Source organism: Lynx canadensis, chromosome D1 (genome assembly GCF_007474595.2).
Source record: "Lynx canadensis isolate LIC74 chromosome D1, mLynCan4.pri.v2, whole genome shotgun sequence".
NCBI lineage: Eukaryota > Metazoa > Chordata > Mammalia > Carnivora > Felidae > Lynx > Lynx canadensis.
In genome coordinates this window covers 61,933,717-61,959,051 of record NC_044312.2, presented here as the reverse complement: position 1 = coordinate 61,959,051, position 25,335 = coordinate 61,933,717, and the positions used below count along the sequence as shown (strand labels likewise).

The 25,335-nt window shown below is 40.9% G+C and overlaps 3 protein-coding genes and 1 pseudogene across 4 annotated transcripts in view; 2 read left to right on the top strand and 2 right to left on the bottom strand.

Annotated features, from left to right (window-relative positions):
• The first annotated feature begins 6,217 nt into the window (after positions 1-6,217).
• On the top strand, positions 6,218-7,165 carry LOC115525904 (olfactory receptor 51Q1-like). The gene has a single exon (XM_030333315.1). It carries the CDS (start codon positions 6,218-6,220, stop codon positions 7,163-7,165), a length of 948 nt encoding a protein of 315 aa, XP_030189175.1.
• Positions 7,166-9,246: 2,081 nt separating this feature from the next.
• Positions 9,247-25,335, top strand: part of LOC115525908 (olfactory receptor 51B5-like) — a 30,767-nt gene continuing 14,678 nt past the window's right edge. The window contains exons 1-2 of one of the 2 annotated variants that reach the window (XM_030333319.1): positions 9,247-9,311; positions 25,148-25,228. In XM_030333319.1, coding sequence (XP_030189179.1) covers positions 25,205-25,228 — 24 coding nt within the window. In that variant the 5' untranslated portion in view covers positions 9,247-9,311; positions 25,148-25,204. Of the gene's footprint in view, positions 9,312-25,145; positions 25,229-25,335 lie in introns of those variants that run through there. The other variant, XR_003972488.1, reaches the window with a different exon arrangement.
• Positions 12,785-13,757, bottom strand: LOC115526289 (annotated as a pseudogene).
• LOC115525905 (olfactory receptor 51B6) lies at positions 20,439-21,377 on the bottom strand. Its single transcript, XM_030333317.1, has one exon. The coding sequence runs from the start codon at positions 21,375-21,377 to the stop codon at positions 20,439-20,441; it is 939 nt and encodes a 312-aa protein (XP_030189177.1).

The following is a 25,335-nucleotide window of genomic DNA, read 5'->3' as shown; positions in this document are numbered from 1 at the left end:
TATTGGATGGGATCCAGAGCAGATTGGACAGCATAGGAGAAAGGGTAACTGAACTCAAAGATGCATCAATATTAATTATCCAAACAGAAGCACTGAATGAAACAAAAAGATTTTTTTTTTTAATTAAAAGACTCCCAGAGATGGTAGATCAAGATGTCGACCACATGTGCAATTGGTGTATTAGAAGGGAAGAAGAGAGGAAAAAAAGATCAAAAATTTTTGAAGAATTATTGCCTGAAGTTTTTAAATATTATAACATAAAGGATACCCATGAATTCAGATGCTCAGCAAATATGGAGCAAGGTCAATTAAAGAAAACATACAGGTGAATGAATATTAAAAAACATACATTGCATACAAAGAAACTATGAAAAGAATGTTGTACAACTTTTCTTCAGAAAAAACAGGGGTCAAAGGAAAAAATGTGCGATTTCATTTGTGATGTGGTGGAGATAAAATCTCTTCATGTAGATTTTTAGTGAAAATTTACCTCAAAACCTAATGTAAAATAAACATTTTTAGGCTAAATAACAATTGAGATTAAGACTGTTTTCTCTCTATTGAATTCCTTAAAACACAATTGATATTAAACCAAAATAATAACAAAATATTGTGTAATTATCATATAAGTAGAGGTAAAGCATATCTGAACAGTGGTACAAAGATTAAATTAGGCTATACATGAAATTACATTATCATAGATAAAAAAGAAACATACCAACACTGGGTCAACACATTTCTGATTCTAAAACAGTGCAAAGATTTTGCTGAGGAAAGAAAATTACTACCTTATATTTTCCATCCATGAACAGTTTTTGTTTGTTTGTTTGTTTTGTTTGTTTGTTTTTAAGGTCTTAACAAATAATAGTAAGTGAATCCAGTAACAATAAAAAAAAGAATAAGACCTTAGCACATTCATTTGGAAGGTAGGGGGAAAAATTCTTAGCATTTTTTTTGTAGAATTCCATAGATTTTTCACATTTTTTTATAGAAATGCAAAAGATCTGGATTAGCTAAACACCTTACAAATAAAGAACAGTTTTGTACAGCTCATATACTACCTAATTTCAATACTTACTGTAAATCTTCAGTAAAAGAGTGCCAAATAATCATAATGAGAGACAAGCACATCAATAAAACAGATGAGAGAGTTCACAAAGAGATCTTCACATAACTCAATTATTGATATTTGACAAAGTCACCAACTATTTTTGTAAGAAAAAATAATATTTCAATAAATGGTGCTGGTCCATCTATATTTATACAAAAATAAAATTAGCTTTGACCTTATCTCATACCTTACACAAAAGTTCATTTAACACAGCAAAGACCTAGGTGTACATAATAAAATATATCCAAACTGTAAAACATCGAGGAGAAAATATAGGAAAAAAATCTTTATGATCTATTTTAAGAAAAAAAATGAATTAATAAATTAAACTTCATTAAAATTAACAAAATCTGCCCTTCACAAGACTCTGTTAAGGAAATAAAGTCAATCCAGAGATTGAAAAAAAAAATTATGTACATTTGAAAAAGGCTTGGATCCAGATTGAATACAGAATTCTTATACCTCAATAATGAGAAGACAGTCCAATGAAAGCAGGCAAACTTTTAATGTAAGTATTTTCACAGAAGATATGCTAATGTCTAAGAAGCATATGAAAAGATGATCAAATTATTAGTCATTAAGGAAATGCCAATTTAAACCACCATAAAATGACTTCTAGACACCAGGATGACTACAGTTAAGACAACTGATAGTATCATATGTTGTTATGGATGTGGAACACTTGGAACTCCCAGATGTTGCTTGTGGAAGAGTAAAATTCTTCAACAGTTTGGGAAACACTTGAGAGTTGGGGTGTGGAAGGACAGTGTGTTTCACTAAATAGCTCAAGATCTCTAGCTGGTGGATGAGAGTCCGAATTTGAATAAAGAGGTTTAGTGTCAGAGCTCACCTCTTTTCTAAAATGCAAGTCAATGGCATACTAGTCAAAATGTGTATTATTCAGTCTTTCGTAGTATCTGTTGGGAGAGAACTTATTTTGAAATAATACTATGGATTTGAAATATCATTAGAAATATATATCTCATCTTTCTTTGCTCCCTTTGCTTAAAAGTACTGATAACACATTTCCTTTGGCTTCCTTCTTACGCCTTAGTGTTTTGTCTACTCTTTCTGGGAAAAGTGTGTCATTTTGGTTTATGCGTTACCAAGATACAACAATGTTCCTGGCATTAAAGAGTTAAGTAAGATAGGTTTGCCAACATTTCTGAGAACAAACATGAGGATCCTCGAACAACGTTTAAGTTGCTAACAAGAACACATTCCTAATAATCTAATTTTCTTATCAAGATCTTGGTGCCATGCCTGCAGATTAGGAAAAAAGACAGATTGAAGAAAATAGTTAAAATAACTGCATCCTTGAAAGTAGGGAGACTAATAATAATGTTAATGATAATAATATTAGTAATAATAATAGTAATAATATAACAATGACTATTATAGCAGTCTGCTATTAGTACAATTAGTATTTATAGCTAATGATTATTTAGGCCTTGATAAGTACCAAGAAGTGTCTTCAGCACTTTCCCAAACAGGATGATTATCCTTGACATACTGAAAGTACAAAGAAAGTTTAAGTCACCAGACCAGAGTCACACAATTCGTGAGTATTAAAATTAGGGTTTGAATCCAAATAGCCTAACTTACAACCACTTAGGGAGGAAAATGCAATATTTGTGCTTCTTTTATTTTTTTTAATGTTTTTTTAACGTTTATTTATTTTTGAGACAGAGAGAGACAGAACATGAACGGGGGAGGGGCAGAGAGAGGGGAGACACAGAATCGGAAGCAGGCTCCAGGCTCCGAGCCATCAGCCCAGAGCCCGACACGGGGCTCGAACTCACGGAGCGCGAGATCGTGACCTGAGTCGAAGTCGGACGCTTAACCGACTGAGCCACCCAGGCGCCCCATGTGCTTCTTTTAAAAAAAGGAAGGATTACTGAGCATAATGGGGAAAAGGATATAAAAATTTTGAAAATATTTTGTAAAGAAAAATACTAATATTGTTGTGGTAGAGAATAAATTAAATTACCTCATCCTTAATTCTATCTTTTATCATTGCACTTTTCTGGCTCTAAGTTTATTTATCTTTATGATCAACAGTAAACAACAACAACAAACAAAACAAACAAAAAAAACAAAAAAACCCCACCACAGTGTGTAATGGAGAAGAGTGCTGGAAAGTTCCTGCTCCAGTGTTTCATTTGGTAAATACTTCATAAAAAGAATTTCCTCCCAATTTCTGTCAAAAGAATCTCAGAAATTCTCTTTCAGGTGTCTCTAGAGAAACTACACAGAGCTTTTTGTTTATTTGATTGGTTCGGTTTGGTCTTGAGTTTGCTCAGGTTGTTCTTGGAAAATCAGCTTGAAATGTGTATGCACCTCGTGTCCCTTAACTAGGTGTGGTCCACAGCATACTATGTCACACAAATCTTTCTTGTGTACCTTGGACTCTTGTGAGCCCCAAGGGCTACTTCTTTCCCAGAGGACCTATAGAAGTCTATACAAAGCTGAGCTTCTGCTCAGCAGGGAAAACAGTTCTATGGAAAAACCAAGGCATCTGGCTAACAGACACAGGTGATGTACATGGCCATGAATTACCAGAAAGGTGGGATAGAAAGTGAGGCTGAGCAGGAAGACTTATGGATATAAAGATACATGTCACTACCAAGCTGGAGGAAGGAAGGGTGAGACTCCCGGAGCTTGAGGGACATGAGCTAAAACTAGATTATGGTATTGTGCCAGGGCACAGATTGCTGATGGGAACTTTCTATGGGTAATGTTACTTCTGGAGAAAGGGCACCAAAACAAGAGTCTCTTAATGATGGCTTTCCGAGTGATAGTGGGGTCCAGAGCCAACAGCCAAGAAAGAATTCTTGAGATGTCTTTGGTGCACACAGGGTGATTTTATTAAAGCGTGGGATAGGACCTATGGGCAGAAAAAAGCTGTACTGGGGTTGTGAAGGGTGCCTGGTTATATACTATGGAGCTGGGGGAGATAAATTCAAGGGGAAGTTTCCAAAGCGATTTTCATATGCTAAAGAAGACTCACAGATTACTGGAGGTCTAGCTTTTGTTAAGCTAAGGTTGTTGTTTTTTTTCCCTCTGGCAAATCATTATCATTAAGACAGTAGGGAGTTCCTGGAGATTAGGCTATTGATAAGATTGCCTTTTTCTTGTAATTTACTAAGATGTTTGTAAACTGATGGAGACTCTATCAGTTGAACCATTTGTTTTCTTTCCTTTCCTTTGTTCTTGGGCAGCCAGGAGTGCCTGAGGAATGTCACACACATCCCACCTGGGTGTGTGTGGGACCTGTTGTTAGCTTCTACTTTGCCTTCAGCTTGCCTTATGCTCCCTCATCATGAATGTTGAAAAAGCTGCCAGAGCTCTGAAGCCATTATGGAGGCAGGGTAGCAATAGGTCAATAGGAAGAGATTCTGGTTTCCATAGCCCAGGATTTCCTCCATTCCTATTCTCTTCTGCTTCCTCAATCTGTCAGTCTTCCCAGTGGATAAGATAACACCTATGATCACCCTCAGTCGCAAGAGGATTCCCAAGTAATGGTTTCCATTTTTTTGGTGGTGGACAAAAAGAGCAAGATATTTTGAGTTTATCAAGAGCAAAGTTAGAGAAAACACAAAGGAAGGTTCACCATACAGCAATGTTTAAAACAAACAAAACAAAACAACAACAAAAAGATGAAATAGCTTATCCAAACCACTGTAAGAGAGGAAAAATAATTTTCCCTTTACCTTTCTAGGTTTTTGGCTGAGGACTCCTTATAATAAAAGATTAATGGAGACAAATGATTAAAATTTTAATAACATATATACCTCCAGTCTACCTGGACATACCCATAAAAGTGAGTAACTCCTTGAAATGGTCCAAACCATCACCTTGAATGCCTTCTTAGGATAAAGATGAAGAAAAATGTTGGGGGCTGGATGGGTAGGAGGAGGGCTTCTAGGGGAAGTTCCCAGGAAAAGCACAGTAAACAAGGGAATGGTTGTCATGCATAACAGTATGTCTTTGCAGCAGGAAGGTTGTAACGGTGTGTTATAAGCCATTGGAAAAGAATAGTTGTGGAGAAGAGATTGGTAAGAATTTCCAAAGATTTACTCCTTCTCCTCTTCCAGATCCTCTCTAAATGCAAATGTCTCTTACTGGTCAGCGTAAGGATCAGAAAGGTAACATCTACTCAGCTTTTGTTCTAGGTCTGCTGTTTATTTAGCAATAATCAACTCAAGATAATCGTTAAGCCAAACAGGCATATTTGGGGTGGCAGATTCTGCTCCCTTTCACATCCATCAATATGAACTTAAACAGCTTCCCAGAAATCTACTGGCTGATCCAATGGATCCAACTGCTTTATGCACCAAGAGGGTATTTTGCCTTATTCCAATGCTATTAGGCTGTTCCTGTGGAGATGTTCCTACTATTATTGTTGTATTCTTTCCAAGAAAGTGCTTCCTAGGCCTAGTCTTCTAATATAGGTTCTTTTGACAGACATCTGAGCACCCATGTTTGACCCATTTCGCTCATGGAAGGTCCTTTCCAACAGAGTCCTTGCAACCATATGGCCTCTAAAAGTTCTGTCTCAGGAATCCTAGGCTCTGAAGACAGGCATTATCTTTCCCCACTCTGTTACCTCAGTTCAAGTCTCTCTTTATAGTTCACTTGATTCAAAAGAGTCAATAAGCATATTGGAATCGTTTTTTTTTTACATTTATGGTCTCGGCTCTCTCTTTTTTCTCCTAGCCCCATGCCATCCAAAGGTGTCCTACAGTAATCTTCTTCTCCACAGTTATTCTTTCCAATGGCCATAATGTACCCTTATACCTTCTGCTGCAAAGGCATAACTGCCTTCTGGATGTATAAAGAAGTCTTTGGGTTAAAACTAATGAGAACTTCATGCTGTCAACTCAGTGGTTGACAAGAGATGGCAAGGTAAGAGCTAAAACAAGCAAAACCGATAAAACATTTGTAAACTCATTGCCCAGATAGCTCTCTTTCCCCAGGTCTTACTTGATTGATCTATCACAGAGTGACTTCGGATAGTCATAGACTATTTATTTCAATCCTTATGTTGTCCACTTTTCACAGATTTGGGAAAGAGCTCTGGTCTTGAGGCTGCCTCTTCCAGTCATGTTTCGGGTTACTAACTCCACTCAAGTCCCCTTCTTCTTCATCCTCATGGGCATCCCTGGCTTTGAGGTTTCCCATGGCTGGATTTCCATCCCCTTCTGTTGTCTCTACACGGTCTCCATTGTGGGCAATATCACCATCCTGGCTGTCATCAGGATAGAGCCCTCCCTACAAGAGCCCATGTACTTGTTCCTCTCTATTTTGGCTCTAACAGACCTGGGGCTTACCCTCACCACTTTGCCTACAGTCATGGGACTCCTCTGGTTTAATGCCTCAGAGATCAGCTTTGAGGCTTGTTTTGCCCAGTTCTTCTTCCTCCATGGATTCTCTTTTATGGAATCTTCCGTGTTGTTGGCCATGTCCTTTGACCGCTATGTGGCCATCTGCCGCCCCCTCCATTATGTCTCCATCCTTACCAACCGGGTCATCAGAAGAATAGGGATAGCCATCATTTTCCGCTGTGTTCTGACTGTTCTTCCTGCATTATTCCTACTGAAACGGCTTCCATTTTGTGGCTCCCACCATCTCTCCCACTCCTACTGCCTTCATCAAGACATGATTCGCCTGGTGTGTGCTGATACCACTATCAATAATTGGTATGGATTTGTTATAGCTCTGGTCTTTACTACGTTGGACCCCCTGCTCATTGTGGTCTCCTATGCACTCATTCTGAGAAGTGTCTTGAGAATCAGCTCCCAGGGTGAAAGTTTCCAGGCTCTCAATAACTGTCTGTCCCATATTCTGGCTGTTCTGGTCCTCTATGTGCCCTTGGTGGGACTTTCCATGACTCACCGCTTTGCCAAGCATGCCCCTCCAATTGTACATGTCATCCTGGCCAACATCTATCTCCTAGCACCTCCTGTGATGAACCCTATTATCTATAGTATTAAACCAAAACAGATCCGTCAAAGAATTTTTCACCTCGTTTCTCATAGACAATTGCACTAGAGCGTTGAGAAGTAGGTTTTGGGTATTATTGCTTATAAAAAGAACTTGGGTGAGGCACCTGGGTGGCTCAGTCAGTTGAGCGTTCTGACTCTTGATTTTGGCTCCGATCATGATGCCAAGGTCATGGGATCGAACCCTGATATGGGGCTCTGCACTGAGCATGGAGCCTGCTCAGTGCAGGCCTGCTTGAGATTCTCTCTCTCCCCTCTGCCCTTCTCCCCTGCTCTCTTGCTCTCTGTAAAATAATTATTTTTAAAATTAAAAGAAAAGAACTTGGGAAACTTGGAAAGTTTTTCGTTTGGGTGTCCAGTCATGTATGAATCACGAAGCAGGAATTGATGGTACATATATTATTATGCTCCCTGAATTTGTAACTTAAACTAAGCTGAAAACATCTACCCATTATGTAGCTGCCCCATTTACATGAGATTTTTGCCTGCCAAATTCCTCAAAGCTGTAATTCTTAGCTTCTTTTCTTTGCTTGAGTTTACTCATGAAATATTTAAATTCTTAATTCTATTTAACCAATAGTATTTTTATCTATCAGTTAACATGAGTTCATGTCTTCCCTGATTGTAACCATAGAGTCCTCTGTCAGACATGTTTTTCACTGCTTCTGGCTTTATCATCTTCTGCTCTCTCTGGGTAAAAGATTCTTTACAACCTAAATCTCATCTCCCTGGATCACATTGTTTGGGAAGTGATAATATGATCAATGCTCCTGAAAGACTCTCTTAGGCTTTGGTGGAATGAGTCATTTACAATTTCTTCTAGCCTGATTGTTTTCATAAAAGGTTTATATCATTGGTTTGGTCCCTGATGGAATATGTAGCTAAGAACAAATTCTTGCCATTGAACATGTTGAAAAAAGTGAGCAGGATATAACTGGAAAGCCAAGAGCTTTCCAACATCTGTAGTTTTTATTGTGTTTATTACACACCTGAAATTTACAATAATTGTAATGCTTAGTCCACTATTCTGGACATGCAGATTAGCACCAATGCGATTCCAGACCTCCCTTTGGAGAGCCATGGGAGCTGTGAGTGAGCTGGGGGCTCCCTTGGGAGCAAAGGGCCCAAGTGAAGCTTGGGTTACTTGTGAGGTGTAATTGAAAGAGGGCAGTTTCTCCTTGGTGAAGTAAAACTTTGGGAACTGTGTGACTTCTTTCTAACTGATGAGTAAGGGACTGGGAAATGCCTTGTCTTTGTCAAGATGGCAGAATGCTTACATATGTTAATGCATATAGTGTGTCAGTGTCTCTATTCTGATGTACCAGGGATGTCAGAAGAATTTTTTTTCATTGTAACTTCAAAAACCTCTGTCGAGGGGCCTCTGGGTGGCTCAGTCGGTTAAGTGTCTGACTTCCACTCAGGTCATGATCTCATGGTTCCTAAATTTGAGCCCCGTGTCAGGCTCCGTGCTGACAGGTCAGAGCCTGGACCCACTTCTGATTTTGTGTCTCCGTCTCACTCTGCCCCTTCCTCACTCATGCTCTCTCTGTCTCTCAAAAATGAATAAATGTTTAAAAAAAAATCAGGGCACCTGTATGGTTCAGTTGGTTAAGTGTCCAACTTCAGCTTGGGTCATGATCTTAGGGTTCATGAGTTCAAAGCCCCGCATTGGGCTCCATGCTGACAGCTCAGAGCCTGGAGCTGCTTTGGATTCTGTGTCTCCCTCTCTCTTTGCCCCCTCCCTGCTTTCACTCTGTCCTCTTTCTCTCTCTCTCTCTCACTCTCTCTCTCTCTCTAAAATAAATAAACATTAAAAAATATAAAAAAAAAACCACTGTGTGTTGAAAATGGTTTTATTCTACCTAACAGTGAAATAACTAAGACTCAGGGTTACGTGACTTTGCAAGTGCATGTGACAGAGCTTCTCTTCCATCTGAACTGTAAGGAGCCTTGAGGGATAGCCCTTTGCCCCATTCCTAGAGGCTGTATCCTGGTCTTTCACTATAGGGGCAGGAGGCAGTATTTGCAAAGCTTGGGAGGGGAATGGTTGGAGAGCAGAAGGCTTGTGCCTGAGAGATAAGACTCCAAGTCCAGGGAGGGGCTGAGCAATTGATTCCTGTTGTCTCATGGCTCAGATAGTACCCCCGCCTCAGACCTCTCAACCCTGCATGCATGGGACTCCTGCCTGGGGACAGGTAAGGATGAGTCACTAATGAAGAATGATTTCCCTGAACTAGGGTCCCAGGGGAACACCCTGGTTTCCTTTGAGACCTCCCCTGGGTTCCCTTTCTGACCCTCACCCCTGTCTCCCTGGCCCTCTCTCCTTTGTCTTCTACCTGTCTTTCACTCATTTTCTTTCCTATCTGTTCCACCGACCTTCTCTTCCTACTGGAGGCTTGTCTCTCCTCATCTTGTCCACTGGGCTCACCTCTAAGTCACTCGATCCTAAGCATAGAGCTGGACGAGCAACGTGTGTCTCTCAGGGGCCCTTGCGTCACCAGCTAGCCCTCACAAATAACTGATTGCTGGCTCCTCCGTGGCTGGTTGACTGACCCTAAGTCCCGCTCTAACTGGCACTTACTGGTGCTTCACTGTGTGTGATTCCCAGTGCTATTGATGAGCCTGGGCCCCCCTCTCCAGCTTATAGTCGTGCCTCTCTGGCCACAGTCAGGCTTTCATATCCCCTGAGAGGCAGGCAGAGACCCTCTAAGAATGGCTAGGGACATAATCTTCATCCTGCCTTCAAGCCAGTAGGTATGACATTATATGATGTTAGATGAATGACATCTATGACACTGTTGAGAATGTCGTTTGAAGTGGAGGTGATATCTGCACCAAACCCTGATACTCAAAGGTTCTATCTAAGATTTTTTAAAACATACTGCATAATGTATCAGGTTGTGTTAAATTCACATGAGGCATTTTATTGCAATGTTCAGCCTCACCAGTGCCTTATGTAACCAGAATAGTGTGAAGACAGTAGTCCGTCACACCTAGAGCCCTGTCAGGTGACAGGGTGACGTGTGTATCTCACTATGTTTTAATGTGTGAATATTCTTTATGGGAGAACTTCTTTGGCGTAGTAAAACCATATCCATGGCTGTGTATGAAGGAGAAGAAATTTGCTGACTGGTACCGCAGAATACTGGGTTGTTCTATCTCTATCTAAATGCATCTCTTCACGGTATTTTCTACCACATGCTTGATCTTATTCTTCCTTATTCCCCAAGGCGGGGGGTGGGTGGGTGGGTAAGATAATGCTGACAACTTATTGCTGGGATGGAACCAGACTGGCATAGTTTTGTCTTTGGCATTACCCTATGCTCTAATTTCATGGTTTCCATAGCTGGCAAACACCAATGATACTCTAATAACACTGCTCTCAAGGTGCAGAACTGTTACTCAGTGACCACCAGTCCTTCAGTTAGCTAGATACTTCCATGGACTTCTGATACATAGTAAAGACTTTATTTTCAATTGTGGCTCAGTTCCTGGCACTAATGATCTAAATGTCTATATAACTCCTTCCCAGATAAAGAAATGTTCTGGGGCACCTGCATGCTCAGTTGGTTAAGTGTCTGACTCTTGATTTCGGCTCAGGTCATGATCTCATGGTTTGCGAGTTTCAAGCCCCACATTGGGCTCTGCGCTGATAATGCAGACCTGCTTGGGATTTTCCCTGTCTCCCCTCTCTCCCTCTCTTGCTTTCCCTCCTCTGTTCACTCTTTCTCTCCTTCAAAGAATAAAAGGAAAAAAAAATATTCCTTGTCAGATGCAATCAACTATGGCTGGAATTCAAGGTTATTAAAAATACATTATTTTTGTAATTGGTTTTGAGTAGGCTGCTATGACAAGGAGGTGAAGAACCAGCCATAGCTTGAGAAACCCCCTTATAGACTCCTCTTCTGTATTTTTTTTCTCTTTTTTCTCTCCTTGGGTATCCTGTAGCTCTTAGGAAAACATGGAGACCCCAATGATTGAAAATTGTTCACTAAAAATCAAACATTTCATATATCTACATTCAAAAGAAAATCATCAATGGAAAGTTAGGGAAGTTGAGAAAGGTGTCTTATGAGGTTGGCCTCAGTGTACTCAGACTATGTGCCTGGGAAGGAACGGGCAGACCTTGTACACAGGAGACTTTGATTATTCACTTTCGGGAGTCTCCTGTCACATAGTGGTGTGCAAACAGCTTAGTGGGATGCCCCAAATACAGAGACTTCTATCTCTACCTCTACATGTAAACTGTCTATATATAATGATGCAGGATTAAAAAAAAATAGAGAGACACAGGAACATCATCCACTCCTCGTTTATTATTCAGTTTAATAAAGAACATTTTATTAAGCTCCTACTCTACTCAAAGCATTGTGCTTAAAGCTAGGTTACAGTGGTTTTCATAGTCCAGTAAGGGAGGAGGAAGAAGGAGGAAATTGCATGTGTGGCAGGTGCTCCTAAATACGAAGGTATGCTCATCCATGTGCCTGATACACACACATGGCACATTACATAGCTTGTAAATTGCACCAGAGCATTTGCCAGAGTCCCACATTTGCACATTTGGCTTGCCTCCATATTACCCAAAAATCTAGAGATTCTGGGAAGTTCTTCTTTGGCGATCAAGGGCAAGGGAATGTGCAGAAGACAGAAGTTCATTTATATTTGGCCCTGATTTCATCAGTCTTTAGGGAAATAATCTTACTCTATACAGGTTGCCTGTATAAGACTTGTTGAACTCTGGCAAATGTATTCCTTCCTCTTCTTATATTGAATCTAACTACCCTTCCTGCCACCATTAAGAATGAGACCTTATCTGAATCCCTCCTTACCCGATATGTGCGTGAAACATCCCTACAGCCTGCCATGAAACCTTTTCAACAACCCAGACCTTCTCCTGCTCCTAACACATGTGTTTCCTCTTTGTCTTTCTTCCTACATAATTGCACACATATAACCTACCCTTTGTTACCTTGGTTTTGCACACGTGAGGAATACATACCAAGTACCAATCAAGTCCAGTTCTACTCTGAATTAATTTCCTCTTGAGGCTCTGATTATATATAATTTCTGACTAGCACCTTTTCCTTTCGTCGGCATCATCATAATAAAACTTCTTCCCCTAGATCAGGAATTGATTTACTTGCTGATGTGAATGCACTTCACTACGTAAAAATAGAGCATTCCTATTTTACTTGTGCAGTTGCCTTCTTGGCGTACTGTGTTCAATAGCAACCATTTGGAAATTAGCTCAGAAAGACTCTGCTTCACTGATGACAAGTTCTAGAAAAGGCAGGTGGTGCACACATGGGACACAACAGATAAAAGTTAATGGTTGCAAGGTTGTAAGGATGTCCAGTCCATATGAAAAAACAACCAAGAACGGAATCTGTGTTCAATTTGTTGGACCATGCCACTCAGAGTCCATGAACCCAAAGTCACATCAGAGCTGCTGCAAGTTGAATGAGAGTTAAGTACAAAATGAATATCAATTGAGCTATGCTAAGCACCTTGCTCTTTGTTTAGTGTTTTACATGACTTATTTCCTTTCATCCTCATGGGAGAAAAAAGGGGAGTGGCAGAAAAAAAACAGTTGTATCTGAAATACTTTTTTCTGGCATTTGTACATTTATTTTAATGTCTTCCTTAGAAATTTATGACTGTCAAATTATTATGTTTTTAATCTCTCAGTCCTTTTCCAGACAGGAGAAAGTAAATACCATGTTCTTGATGGGAACTGGAGAATACTACTGTGAATCTGCTTAGTTTTAATACTACAGATGACAGGGTTCATAAAAGAAGGGAAAGGAAGTAGATGTAGCTATTTGTGATGTGTACTAGATGGGGAACATTTCTTCCCAAATCGGTAGATGAATGTCAAACCAAAACAGTGACATAGAAGACCAAGATACAGCAGATGTGGGAGGCACATTTGTTGAGTGCCTTGGACCCCTCCTCTCCAGATGCAATACTCATGACAGTTTTGAGAATCAAAATACAGAAGCAAAAGATTATCAGGCAGTCCATTAGGACCATAGAAAATACCATCACAATAGGATATAGGCAATTGAAGGTGATGTCAGCACAGGCTAATTTGATGACATCCTGGTGGAGGCAGAATGCATGAGAGAGGAAATGGGATCTGCAATAGGAAAACCAATCGAGAGGGAATATTGGAGGCAAGATGACTGTAAATCCCTTCATGAAAACCCCCACTCCAATCTTTATCATTTGGGTGTTGGTAAGAATGGAAGTATATCTCAGTGGGTTGTGGATGGCAACAAACTGATCATAGGCCTTGGCAAGCAAAATCCCAGACTGTATGACAGAGAAAGTGTGGATGAAGCAGGCTTGGCAAAAGCAGGAGCCATGGCTGATTTCCCTATGATGTGTCCACATCGCACACAGCACTGTAGGCATTGTAACTAGGGTCATCCCGAGGTCTGTGGTTGCCAGCATGGCTAAGAAATAGTACATGGGCTCGTGGAGGTTATGGCCAACCCTGATGAGAAATAGGAGAATGCCATTGCCATGAAGTATGGCAATCTAGATGACAGATAACGGGATAGAGATACAGCGGTGAGCCTTTTCCAGGCCACGAAGCCGGTCAGCAGAAAGGGTGGGGCACTGGTGTTGCGTTCCATAATGGGCATTACAGTAGGTGAATCTTCTGTTTAGGAAAGACCACGTTAGGTCTTCAGACATTCTTCTTTAGCCACTTCTACTTTTTTACTTCCTGTAGCTCTTCCCTAAACTGTAGTGACTCCAGAGAAATAAAACATTCTTTCTTAGGAAAGCCTTAGAGATGGGGGGAAAAAGTAATCCGATCAACAACTGCAAATCAGTGTTTAACATATGTGCCAGGCAATGTACTAGGCAGCATGGGTATAGTAGTTTATGAGATAGAACTGGTTCTTGTCCTTATAGCTTGAAGTAGATTCAGAGGTCATATGTTTTCACTCATATGTGGATCTTGAGAAACTTAACAGAAGACCATGGGGGAGGGGAAGGGGGAAAATAGCTACAAACAGAGAGGGAGGCAGGCAAATCATTAGAGACTCTTAAATACAAAGAACAAACTGAGGGTAGATAGAGGGGTGGGGGAGAGGGGAAAATGGATGATGGGCATTGAGGAGGGCACTTGTGGGGATGAGCACTGGGTGTTGTATATAAGCAAATTTGACAACAAATTATATTAAAAATAGATTCAGAGAATGAAAGAGGAATAACAGCAATATGAAAATTATAATAGAAGATTTACAGAACTCTGTGGGAGCATGGCTTACTTTATTAAATCTGGCAAGGTTTGGGCATGGTCAAAGAAAGCTTCCCAGAGCATGTAACATCTGACAGGTACATGGGAATCAGGTAAAAAGGAAGGGTATTTTCACCCTGAGGGAAAAGAAGAGGAGAAATTCCTGAGGCAAGAATGGGCTTGAAGAAATAATTTGTGCTCAATGCAGTTAGAGAACTCAAGATGGGAGTAACAAATGATTAGACTGTAGAGGTTTTATTGGTTTCAAAAAGTCATACCAAAGGGCTGCCTTGGTGGCCTTCTTGCCACAAAGTAAAGCTCAAAAACATTTAAGCATCTGTGCTAGGTAAATACTTCTATCAGTGTTGGGATAAGCTAGGACATGGGTAAATACCAGTATATCACCACGAGCATTAAGAAGAATATTCTAGAGTGAGTTCATCTCATATTTGTATGAAGCCTCTGAGACCTCCAGACTCACTTTCAGGTAATTCCTTAGCTGACATTCCAGCTCCTCCAATCTTTAGCCATGTAATTTGGGTAGACCCTTTCTACTCCCTCAGCCTGTGATCCTCCTCTGAAAAATAAATGAGAATTAAGTGTCCCTTGACCTGTGAGGACTAAATGCAGTATCATCCGGGAGTGGACTTTGTAAGTGGGGCGACACTGTGCCTCTGTGATGGGTTTGGGCTACGCTTAATCAGAAGGCCGTTCTGAATTTGTTTGGCAGAGGAAGGCCAGCGTCACTCACACTCAGGTATGCTGAGTCATTCCAATTTGCTCAAAACATTTGGAGAAGAGGTATAAGATAATAGGGATTTAAGAAGACTTAAGATGACAGTGACTGAGAATAGTTAGAGGCTAGTGAAGGTTCCTGGTGTCTGGGACAGGATGGGGGGTGGGTGGGAAAAGGGGAGGGGCACTTTGGTAAGCACCAACCAGGCTGAGGGAAGCCTGCAACCTTGGGCTTCACATGGAGTGGGGGTGAGGCGAACTTCGTCCCGGTAGAGCTGGGAGAAGCAGAATGTGAAAACCAAAACACAAAAAAAGAAACTTGGTTTTGGCAGGGATGGGTCTGAGTTGCCTATTGTCACAAGTCTAGCCAGGTCTCTTTCCTCTGACATGCTGAGACCCAGATGGGTGGAGGGAGCCAGACAGCGGGGGAAGACCCAGCTGGAGAGCATAACTGCTTCCTACCTATTATACAGCAGACGTGGCCTGGATGTGTGGCCAGTGTGCCTATTTTTTTTTTTTTTTAATTTTTTCAACGTTTATTTATTTTTGGGACAGAGAGAGACAGAGCATGAACGGGGGAGGGGCAGAGAGAGAGGGAGACACAGAATCGGAAACAGGCTCCAGGCTCCGAGCCATCAGCCCAGAGCCTGACGCGGGGCTCGAACTCACGGACCGCGAGATCGTGACCTGGCTGAAGTCGGACGCTTAACCGACTGCGCCACCCAGGCGCCCCGCCAGTGTGCCTATTTTTTTAATAGAATGTCCACAAACATCTTACTTTCCCCATTTTTCAATTAATTGGTAATTAGGATATGTACTCAATGACATAGTTTCGTGCTGTTGAAATAATTTTCCAGGCACAAAATGGAGCTCTCCTGCCCAGTGGTGCCACATCAGTAACACCAAACTTAGACAACTTTCAGTCCCTGTAAACACTGCACTTGACCATACATGCAGTGTATCCAGTCAGGCAGGCCCCAAACTCCAAGCCAACTCTGAGCTTTCTCACCCCACACAAGGCTGCCTAGGTGACTGCAGACAAGATATTTTCTCAAGATATTTGTCTCTTCCTTATTCTTTATTCTTTATTCTTCATCCTATAAAACACTTCTGCTTTCCCACCTCCTCTCCCATATTGCAGTTCTCCAGGTAGAGACTCCACTTCGTGACGTGTTAAATAAAGTTTGTTTGTGTCCCCTACATGGTCTTCTTTAATCATTTTTAACACTGCAAAGAACTGTAACTTGACAACACTTGCCTCATGACCTTGAAAAGTTTATACATCAACTCACGGGGGTGTCCACTCCTGGGGAGCCCTTAAGATCTTGGATTGATGAAAAACTGTTTCCCCAAACTAATCATTCTAATCCAAAAATGTGGCGGCTTCAAGAAGACACTCTGAGTCTCTCTTCTCTCATGTGACTTCTCACGGAGGAACACCATCCAGACTTTCACATAACAGACTTCACATTTGCCTTGCTTTTGGATCCTTCTCCCTTTTGTTTCTTTTCCCCAATCCCTGTCTGCTTTGTAACCTTTCTTCTTATCATCCGATTTTCTGACATCCTCTCTACTGTCTGACAATGTAATTTAGACCGAGCGATACCATCTGTTCTCATACATGGTGTGCAATAGTAGATGGAAATTAATGACCAAATTCTCATTATATGGCTCAGTGCATAATAGTTCTATTTTCCCAAGCCATGAACTGAAATTCTTGACTTTCATACCAGTGAATACTGGCTCTGAATGGCTTTCTACCCAAATCATCCAGCTTTTTCCCTTTTTACCAGCATCCCTTGCTGATAAAAATGGTGACCACCTTCCCCTACCCCAGCACCAGATCCACTATAGCTCTCTATCTGTGTGGGGTTTGAGATCCTGCAAATCTACAGTGCCTATAGCTCTTAAAGAAGGGAATGAACAAAGAAGCTCTACTCTGCCTTTAGTTACAGAATGTGCACACTTAGCTCCTGATGGATAATAGGCCCACTTCTGGGAATACGCAGCAATTTAAAGTAAAGTGTCTAATGTCAGATTCTGTAAAGTCTGCCTCTGCTTTAATCTGAGGCTGGTCTATTTGGCAAGTTTTTTTGTTTGTTTTGTTTTGTTTTGTTTTGTTTTTTTGTTCTGTTAGTCTATACCCATAGTCATTATAGTGCCTCCCTTCCTCAACCTGATTTAGGCTCTGGGTGGCGGGGTGGGGGGGTGGTGGTAAATACCTGGTGGCACTGACAGGGGTCAAGAGGAAGCTCATACGAATAGCTGAAGAGAGCAACAAGGGAAATAGATAATCTATCCCAGAGTTCTGAATTATTCTAGAGCTGTCTGCCTCTATTCCTATAGGTCTTTTGCTTTTTTCTTCCAAATTACATCTGCCTAGTAAGGAAGACAGATTTTGGCTTTTCTCTATTCCAAAAATCTGTAAGAAAAGATTATTTGGGAGCCCAGTTTTGAGGGGAGTCTTTGGGATATATTCTTATGCCTCATCACCTCTTGACTGACATATTGCTGCCTTTCTCTGTAAGTTTCATTAAACCAACTCTCTATACCCTACCCATGACCTGTTCCCTATGCTGAGCCTTCCAGGACAAGAAACACTGGAGCTTCTTATTGACCTGTTCATGAGTTTTTTGTGCATCGGTGCCATAGATGTGACCCTAGACCCCTAAGCCTGGCCAAAGTCTTGGCTTCAACACCTCCTCTTTAGATCATACCCAGAAGCCAAGCTTCAAGGAGCATTTGTTTCAGAAGGTCCTCCCCAAGGCCCATTTCTGCCTCCTCCCTTCTTTGTTCTCCCAGCTTTGGAGCTTTGGAACAGTGGTGCCCCAAGGTCTCAAGCTGTATCCTTGTTTGGGTTTAGCCTTGTCACCAGAAAGGTGATTAATTTTAAGCATCACATACTAGTAGGGAAGAAAAGTTAGAGAGGATGGCCTTTTTGCTTTTTTTTTTTTTTTTTTTTTTTTTTGAGAACTCCCAGGACTTTGCCTTTACAGTGAAACATATGTGGATAAAGGGACCAGAGCAGGGCATTAAATTGCTCTATTAGGAAAATTTCCCCACCCTAACTCCCTTGGCCCAGGTGTTCAACTGGGACCATTGTGATCCCAGAACTCTGCTCTGTTTCATAGAACTCACCTCCATCAAAAAGAAACTGACTTCCCAGTCCTATATTTCTTATGAGCTCTTTCTCAGATCTCTCCATACCATCTCTGCAACGTAAGGAAGGACAGAAAGGGAAGAGAGAAACTTTTGGAGGTGTCAATCAAATGCAGCCATTTGAAGACTTTCTAAAAGATATTGTTATCCTAATGCCCTTTATATTAGTCTGCTATGGAAGGCCCCAGGATCATTGGGCCTAGAGAGAAAGTCAAGAAAGATTTCCTTTGATGGAGTTTAGATCCCTCTGAGTTGATTCCCGAGAGTTCAGAGAAAGGATGCATCGTGGCATAAAAAGTTGTGAGCTTATGTATATTTTTGAGGGTGTTCCATGAGAATACAACTTAGATGCCCAAATATTGGAAGACATTACAGGGCATAATAACAGAGACATTCAGAGGACATGCAGATTCAGAAAAATAATCAGAAAAGCCGGGGTGCCTGGGTGGCTCAATCGACTGAGCATCCAACTCTTGATTTCAACTCAGGTCATGATCTCACAGTTCAGGTTCGTAGGTTTGAGCCCCGTTTAGAGCCCTGTGCTGACAGCATGGAGCCTGCTTAGGATTCTCGATCTCCCTCTCTCTCTGCCCCTCACTCCTCCCATGCACACATACTATCTCTCTCAAAATAAATAAATAAACATTAAAAAAATAGAAGAAGAACCAGCAAACCAACAGACACATAGAAACGTGGGTCACTTTAAGTTTTATTCATTTGATCAAAAACCTGTATTTTATTAAGGATTTTCCATGTGGCAGTTTCTATAATAGAGTAGGAAATAAGACCTATAATATCATTGTCCTCCTGGAGCACACTGTCTATAAACTATGAAAGGAGAGAGACAAATGTCATACAGACCAGATACACAGCTGAATTGAATAAAAATGAATGAATGAATGAATGAATGAATGAACAAAGAAACAGTCCATTGAGCTGATCTGGTAGAGATTATTTATGAACCTGGAAGCTGCTCTAAAGGTCTGGTTTCATGTTTGTTTTTTCCATGCTACTCAGAAATCCCAGGAGTTCTGGAAAATTCTTACCTTCGTATGAGCAAGAGTAGGAGCAGGAGTCCGAGACCACTTTGAATGTCAGCATGACAAAGCCCAGTGATAGGCTCCCTCTATGTGAAGGGAAGTGACTAGTCACTGGGTGGCACCTTGTATGATCCTAGCATTTCGTATTCAATCTTCTGTTCATAAGAACATCTTCTCTGATTCACTTTAAAACCTGTCACCTGAGTCATGTGTACTACTCTTCAGCTGGCCATAGGACCATGAACTCTTCCCCATGTCTAGACTGTGACCAAAATAAACTTTCATAGTTATTTGGAACCAGGAAAGACCATTTTCTTCTTGTCACAGGCATTGCCTCCCTCCTCCCCATTCACACGTATGACCAACTATTTGTCAATTCTGGTATTTTTAACATTCCTTCAGTCTAGTCTTATTATCTGTGGTATATTGCCAAGCTGGAACTTTAATACCATTTTAGTATTTGAAAATATATATCTCTACTCCCCTGTATCTAGAACTAGCTCATCAAGATAATGGTCATCTGGGTTAGGAATTATCTCTGTGTTATTATATTTTTACATATGTTTACATATATGTTATTAATAATAATAACATCTAATAAATATTTATCAAACATTTAACTGGACAGACTTACATATAGGTTCCCTAGAGTTGCCATATTGAACTGAGGATTGGGTAAGGCTCATCATTTCACTTAGTGCAGTTTTCTAGAAATAGCAACTATTTCCATATTAGCAAAAAAAAAAAATAGATGAATGCTTGAGATTAGGATCGTCATTGCTAAGTATATCAGAGCCAAGACATGCAGAACATTTGGAAAAACAATGGGCTTTGACTCAGTTAGAGACCAATGGTCTAGATCCAAGAATTGTGTGATCAGGTGTCTTATGCCCACTAAACAGGGTGAGTTACTTCTGAAAAGAATAAATCAGTTGGACACCTGAGAGATGTGCTTAATCATGTACGTATATTATGCCATTTGCTATCTAGCAATAAATGGGCTATGTGAAATGATATTCTGAATATCAGAGAGAGGTAGGTTTCCACTGACATGTCTTTCCCTAGTTGCTCCTAACAACAAAGCTGTCAGTTTGTCCAGGTTCCCCGAGTTATTCTTGGAGAGCAGTGAGTCAAATTTATGCTCTAGAGTTAGGCAGAGAGAATAAACGAATTATACCACTCTGGATCTGCTTGGTTTTAATGCTATATATAACAGGGTTCATAAAAGGGGGGAAAAGGAAGTAGATGTAGCTCATTGTGATGTGGACCACACGAGGAGCATGCTTTCCAAACCTATGAATAAATGTTAGACCAACTACAGTGACATAGAAGACCAGGATGCAGCAGATGTGAGAAATGCACGTATTGAGGGCCTTGGCCCTTTCTTCTCCAGAAGCAATGCCCATGACAGTCTTAAGGATCAAAAAGTAGGAGAAAAAGATGATAAGAAAGTCCAACAAGACCATTGCAAATACAACCACAACTGGATAGAGACGATTGAAGGTGATGTCAGCACAAGCTAACTTGATGACATCTTGGTGTAGACAGAAAGCATGAGAGAGTACATGGGATCGACAATAGGGAAACCAGTGAAGGCGGATAATTATTGGCATGATTGACAGACCAGCCCTTGTCAATACCCCCATCCCAATCTTCATTACCTTGGTGTTGGTAAGGATGGAAGTATATCTCAAGGGGTTGCGGATGGCAATGAAACGGTCATAGGCCATGGCAAGCAAAACACCAGACTCTACAATAGAAAGAGTGTGGATAAAGTAGGCCTGAGAGAAGCAGGCCTGATGGCCAATCTCTCTGTGATTCAACCATAGAACGCCCAGAACTGTGGGCATCGTGGTCAAAGTCACTCCAAGGTCTGTGGCTGCCAGCATAGCTAAGAAATAGTACATGGGCTCGTGAAGGTTATGATCATCCCTGATAAGAAAGAGAAGAGTGCCATTACCAAGAAGTATGGAGATGTAAACCCCTAATAATGGGATGGAGATCCAGTGGTGTGCCTTCTCCATGCCTGGGAAACCAGTAAGCAGAAACAGGGAGGTGGTGGTGTTGAGCCACATTGCAAGCCTTGCAAAGAAGAAAATGCTCCCTTCAGGTAATGCAGTAGAAGCTCTTCTGTAGAAGTTGCCCTTGAGTGTGCTACCTGTTCATAAGATGTTTATCAGTCTTGACTTCCAGTGATAGCAAGGATGATAATTTAGTCATTATTTGGAGATTTCTAGGTATGGGAGAATAGAGTGTATAAGGAACTCTATGTATTATTCATTGCTACTGTACAACATACAGGAAATACAGCAATGTCGACAGAATAGACCTAGTTGATGTCCTTATAAATTATATAACCGAGAAAATAAAGGCAAAATGCAAGAAGACATCAGTATATTTGAATAGTGCTATGATAGTGTTGGAACTTACAGTGTATTTTTCAATGTACTCTTTATCTTCACTTGTGATATTTCTCAGAAAGTATGAAACCTGAAAGATCAGTAGAGAATTAATTCCAAGACGAGCAAGTATGAACATCAATAGCAAAACAAATAAATAATCAATCAATCAATCAATCAGTCAATCAAATAGACTTAGTTGATTTGAGGGAATGATCAATACTCATTATGTCTGGAGGAAAAAACCTGAAGCTCTAGAGACTTTTGAAAAATGATATGATATCATATATCACATTTATCACAAAAATGATATGAGCAAATTATATGGTTTATCTCCAGAACACGTAGACATCAAAATCCATGTTGCTTAGCATCATAATTCTTTGGTTATTGATGTGATGTGCCTCAAAGAATTCAAAATTTTATAGTGTAGATACAAAAATGAGCAATAAAAAGGGGATTTAATGACAAACATTTGAGAGCACTATTTGTTAACAGCACAGATTACTGTTAACATATCACCTGTTTGGAGGTACAAAGATAGAAATCCATTATCTAGGCAAGTTCAAGAAGAAAATTTTTTACAAACTGTGGAGTGTGATGAGATTTAACAAAAGTGAGAAGGCTCTGTGACATTCAGATTTCAGGCATCACCTGGTATACGTAGCCAAACTCTAGGAGTAAAAAAAAAAAACATGCATTGGTGGCATCATTCAAAGAAAAGGAGAGCCACCTTCTACTCTGGTTGGTAGGGACTGTGTATCTCACATGCTTTGAAAAGAACATCTTGCTGTGAAGTTGATATATGAATCCTAGGACATCTTTTTGCCCATGAAAAAAGGTGTATAAGATTATTGAGTTTTTACCTCCAGAAGTATTTGTTATTCCAGCTCTGCTACTTTGTAACAATAATAATATTGGGAAAGTTATTTCATCTTGGGCTGTGGTTTCATGATCTTTAAATGGTACTGGCAGGGCGCCTGGGTGGCTCAGTCGGTTAAGCGTCCGACTTCAGCTCAGTCATGATCTCGCGGTCCGTGAGTTCAAGCCCCGCATTGGGCTATGTGCTGACCGCTCAGAGCCTGGAGCCTGTTTTGGATTCTGTGTCTCCCTCTCTCTCTCTGACCCTCCCCCATTCATGCTCTGTCTCTCTCTGTCTCAAAAATAAATAAATGTTAAAAAAAAATTAAATGGTACTGGCAATTTCTGTCTTGCCCAGTGATGCTCTTGACACAGGTTGTGAAAATGGAATGGGATTGCCAGTGAGAAAGTGCTTTGCAAGGGGTAAATTGTTCTTCACTTTTGAAGTTCTGGTGTTATTATTACGGAGAAGAGCCTCTTCACTCTCTTCCTGGTGGCTATGCACCATGATTATCCACTCACTCTGATTATCCACTTACTCTGAGACGTGTCAAGTTTTCTTAACAAGCCTGGGGAACCAATATAAGATGATGGGGGTTTTGAGGAGGCTGGGTATGGCTGTATCTGAAAATACTAAACTAGAGTTCACTTGAACAGTAGATAAAAGACGGTGTTTGGGGTGGAGAGAGAGAGGAGAGGAGGGTGGTGAGTGAGGGTGGGGACTTCTGCAAGCTGCGAAAGCCTGGAGCCCAGGGACTGGAGTAGGTTGAGGGAAAAGCAACTCTGTCTTCATAGGGGTAGGAGGAGGAATAGCTGACTGCTGCCTGTGAGTGAAAGGCTTGGACAATACTCAGCTTATGTGATGTTAAAGAAGCAGGAGTGGGGGCACCAGACAGGGGAGATAGCTTCAAAAAGGGAATGTAAGGAATACATCATTGCTGAGTTTCCGTTATGTATCAAGACACTAGGACACTACATGTGCCTCATTTTGGGGGGAGTGGGGGAGTAGAATCTTTATAGCAGTCTTTTTCCCCAGTCTGCAGTCATATTGGTTATGTGTCCAAGGTGATACAGTCAGCCAGTGGCACAGTCCTGTTTATGCACTGTGGATTAATTAGAAAGACTCTAGGAAGGGTGAAATCTATGTAGTAATTTCGAGTACAACCAAGCTTACTGCCTCTCTATTATGTATTCATACTGAAAATCTGAACATTTTTACTTAATTTGCTCAGAGTTATTTTTGTTGGACAGGAGGTTATCTGTAAATGTTGGGGGGTTAAAAATCTTAGACTTTTGCCTCATCCCTGCAGCCACCTATCATCTCCCAGAATCTTAGAGTGGACCTGGGTTTTCCTTGATGAGAAGCTAATTCCCAAAGTCTCAAACCCTGATACATGAACTGTGGGCTCTGTAAGACACCCCAGAGATCCTGCTCAGATTTTTATCTTTCACATGCTCCCGCAATTTCCCTTAGACTCTTTTCCTCCCCTTTTCCTGACACTTCCTCTATCATAAATACTTAATCTCTCCTCCTTTTTTTAAAATCTCCTAACCTTTCTCTGTTACCATTCTTTTCTGAATAGTTCACATTTATAATCCATTCTTCTATTTATTCTATCTGCAGAGCTCCGTTCTCAATACATACTTCTTAGCAGAATGCCTTGCACGTGATTTGTTTTCTTTTCTAGTCACTGAATGATTGGTTTGCTGACACAAACAAATTGATTTTCTGACCATCTTACATGCCTGATTTTGAGCAGGGTATCAAATCATCAAAGCATGTGGATTGCTTGGTACGCCCTCCTAAGTGGTTGATTGATTCTGAATACATTGTTGTGTATCCCCAGCGAGATGACCTGAGGGTTGTTTTTTATAAGGGATATGGAGAGAAAAAACTGTACCCTATCCTCAATTGAATGCCTATTGCCCTGGACTTTTCCAGGTGCTGAAGATACACAGCTATGCAAACAGCCGTCTCTAATCTAATGGCACACACTGCCCACACTCCATCCAAGATTAACTTTGACTTGGTTTAACAGTCTTGCATGGTAGGGACTATTCTCCAGGAAGTGTCTGAAGCTCTTATAATTGCAAAGCTACCCTTTCTCACACTTTTCAAGAGATTCTAACCCCGTCAGTTTTCTGGATTTCTAGGGGAAAAGTCCATGCAGAAAATCACAGGGCTAGAACAGAGGCCAGAGAGGCTACAGGTGCAGGCATGGGGAGAACAAGAATTAGAAATGCGTAATTTATCCCCAAGCTTACACCTACCATTTGGTTTGTTCCCATAAGTCTTCTTTGCCTCGTGTGTTCCATAATCTGTCTGGATTCTTGGCCTTCTTAGATACATCTGAGTAGGTAATCCTTAAAGAAATCAGATTTTATAGATGTTGGAGAGTCTTAAAGACCCGCATCTCTTCTCCACATACCCTTGACAGAGAATACTATCAGCTTCTCTTTGCCAAGAAATCAGCTCCCTATTTCCTGTCCTCTCTACTTTGATACCTGCAGTGAGATATCAGAGAGAAAATTCATTACATACCCTCACTGACCTGAATTTTTTTCTTTCATTCTTCATTCCATAGGCATGAATCTGCAACCCTGAGCCTTACTAAGGATTTAGTCATAATGCCATTCTTTTCATGGTCTGCACAAAATTCTGGCAGGTAGGAACATTGACTTCAGAAGCTTGTCTTCAGGGTCCATTCCTGATTTAGATCACTCATTGTTCCTCCCTCTCTGCACCCCTCCTTCCCTTTGTGCCTCCCTTTTT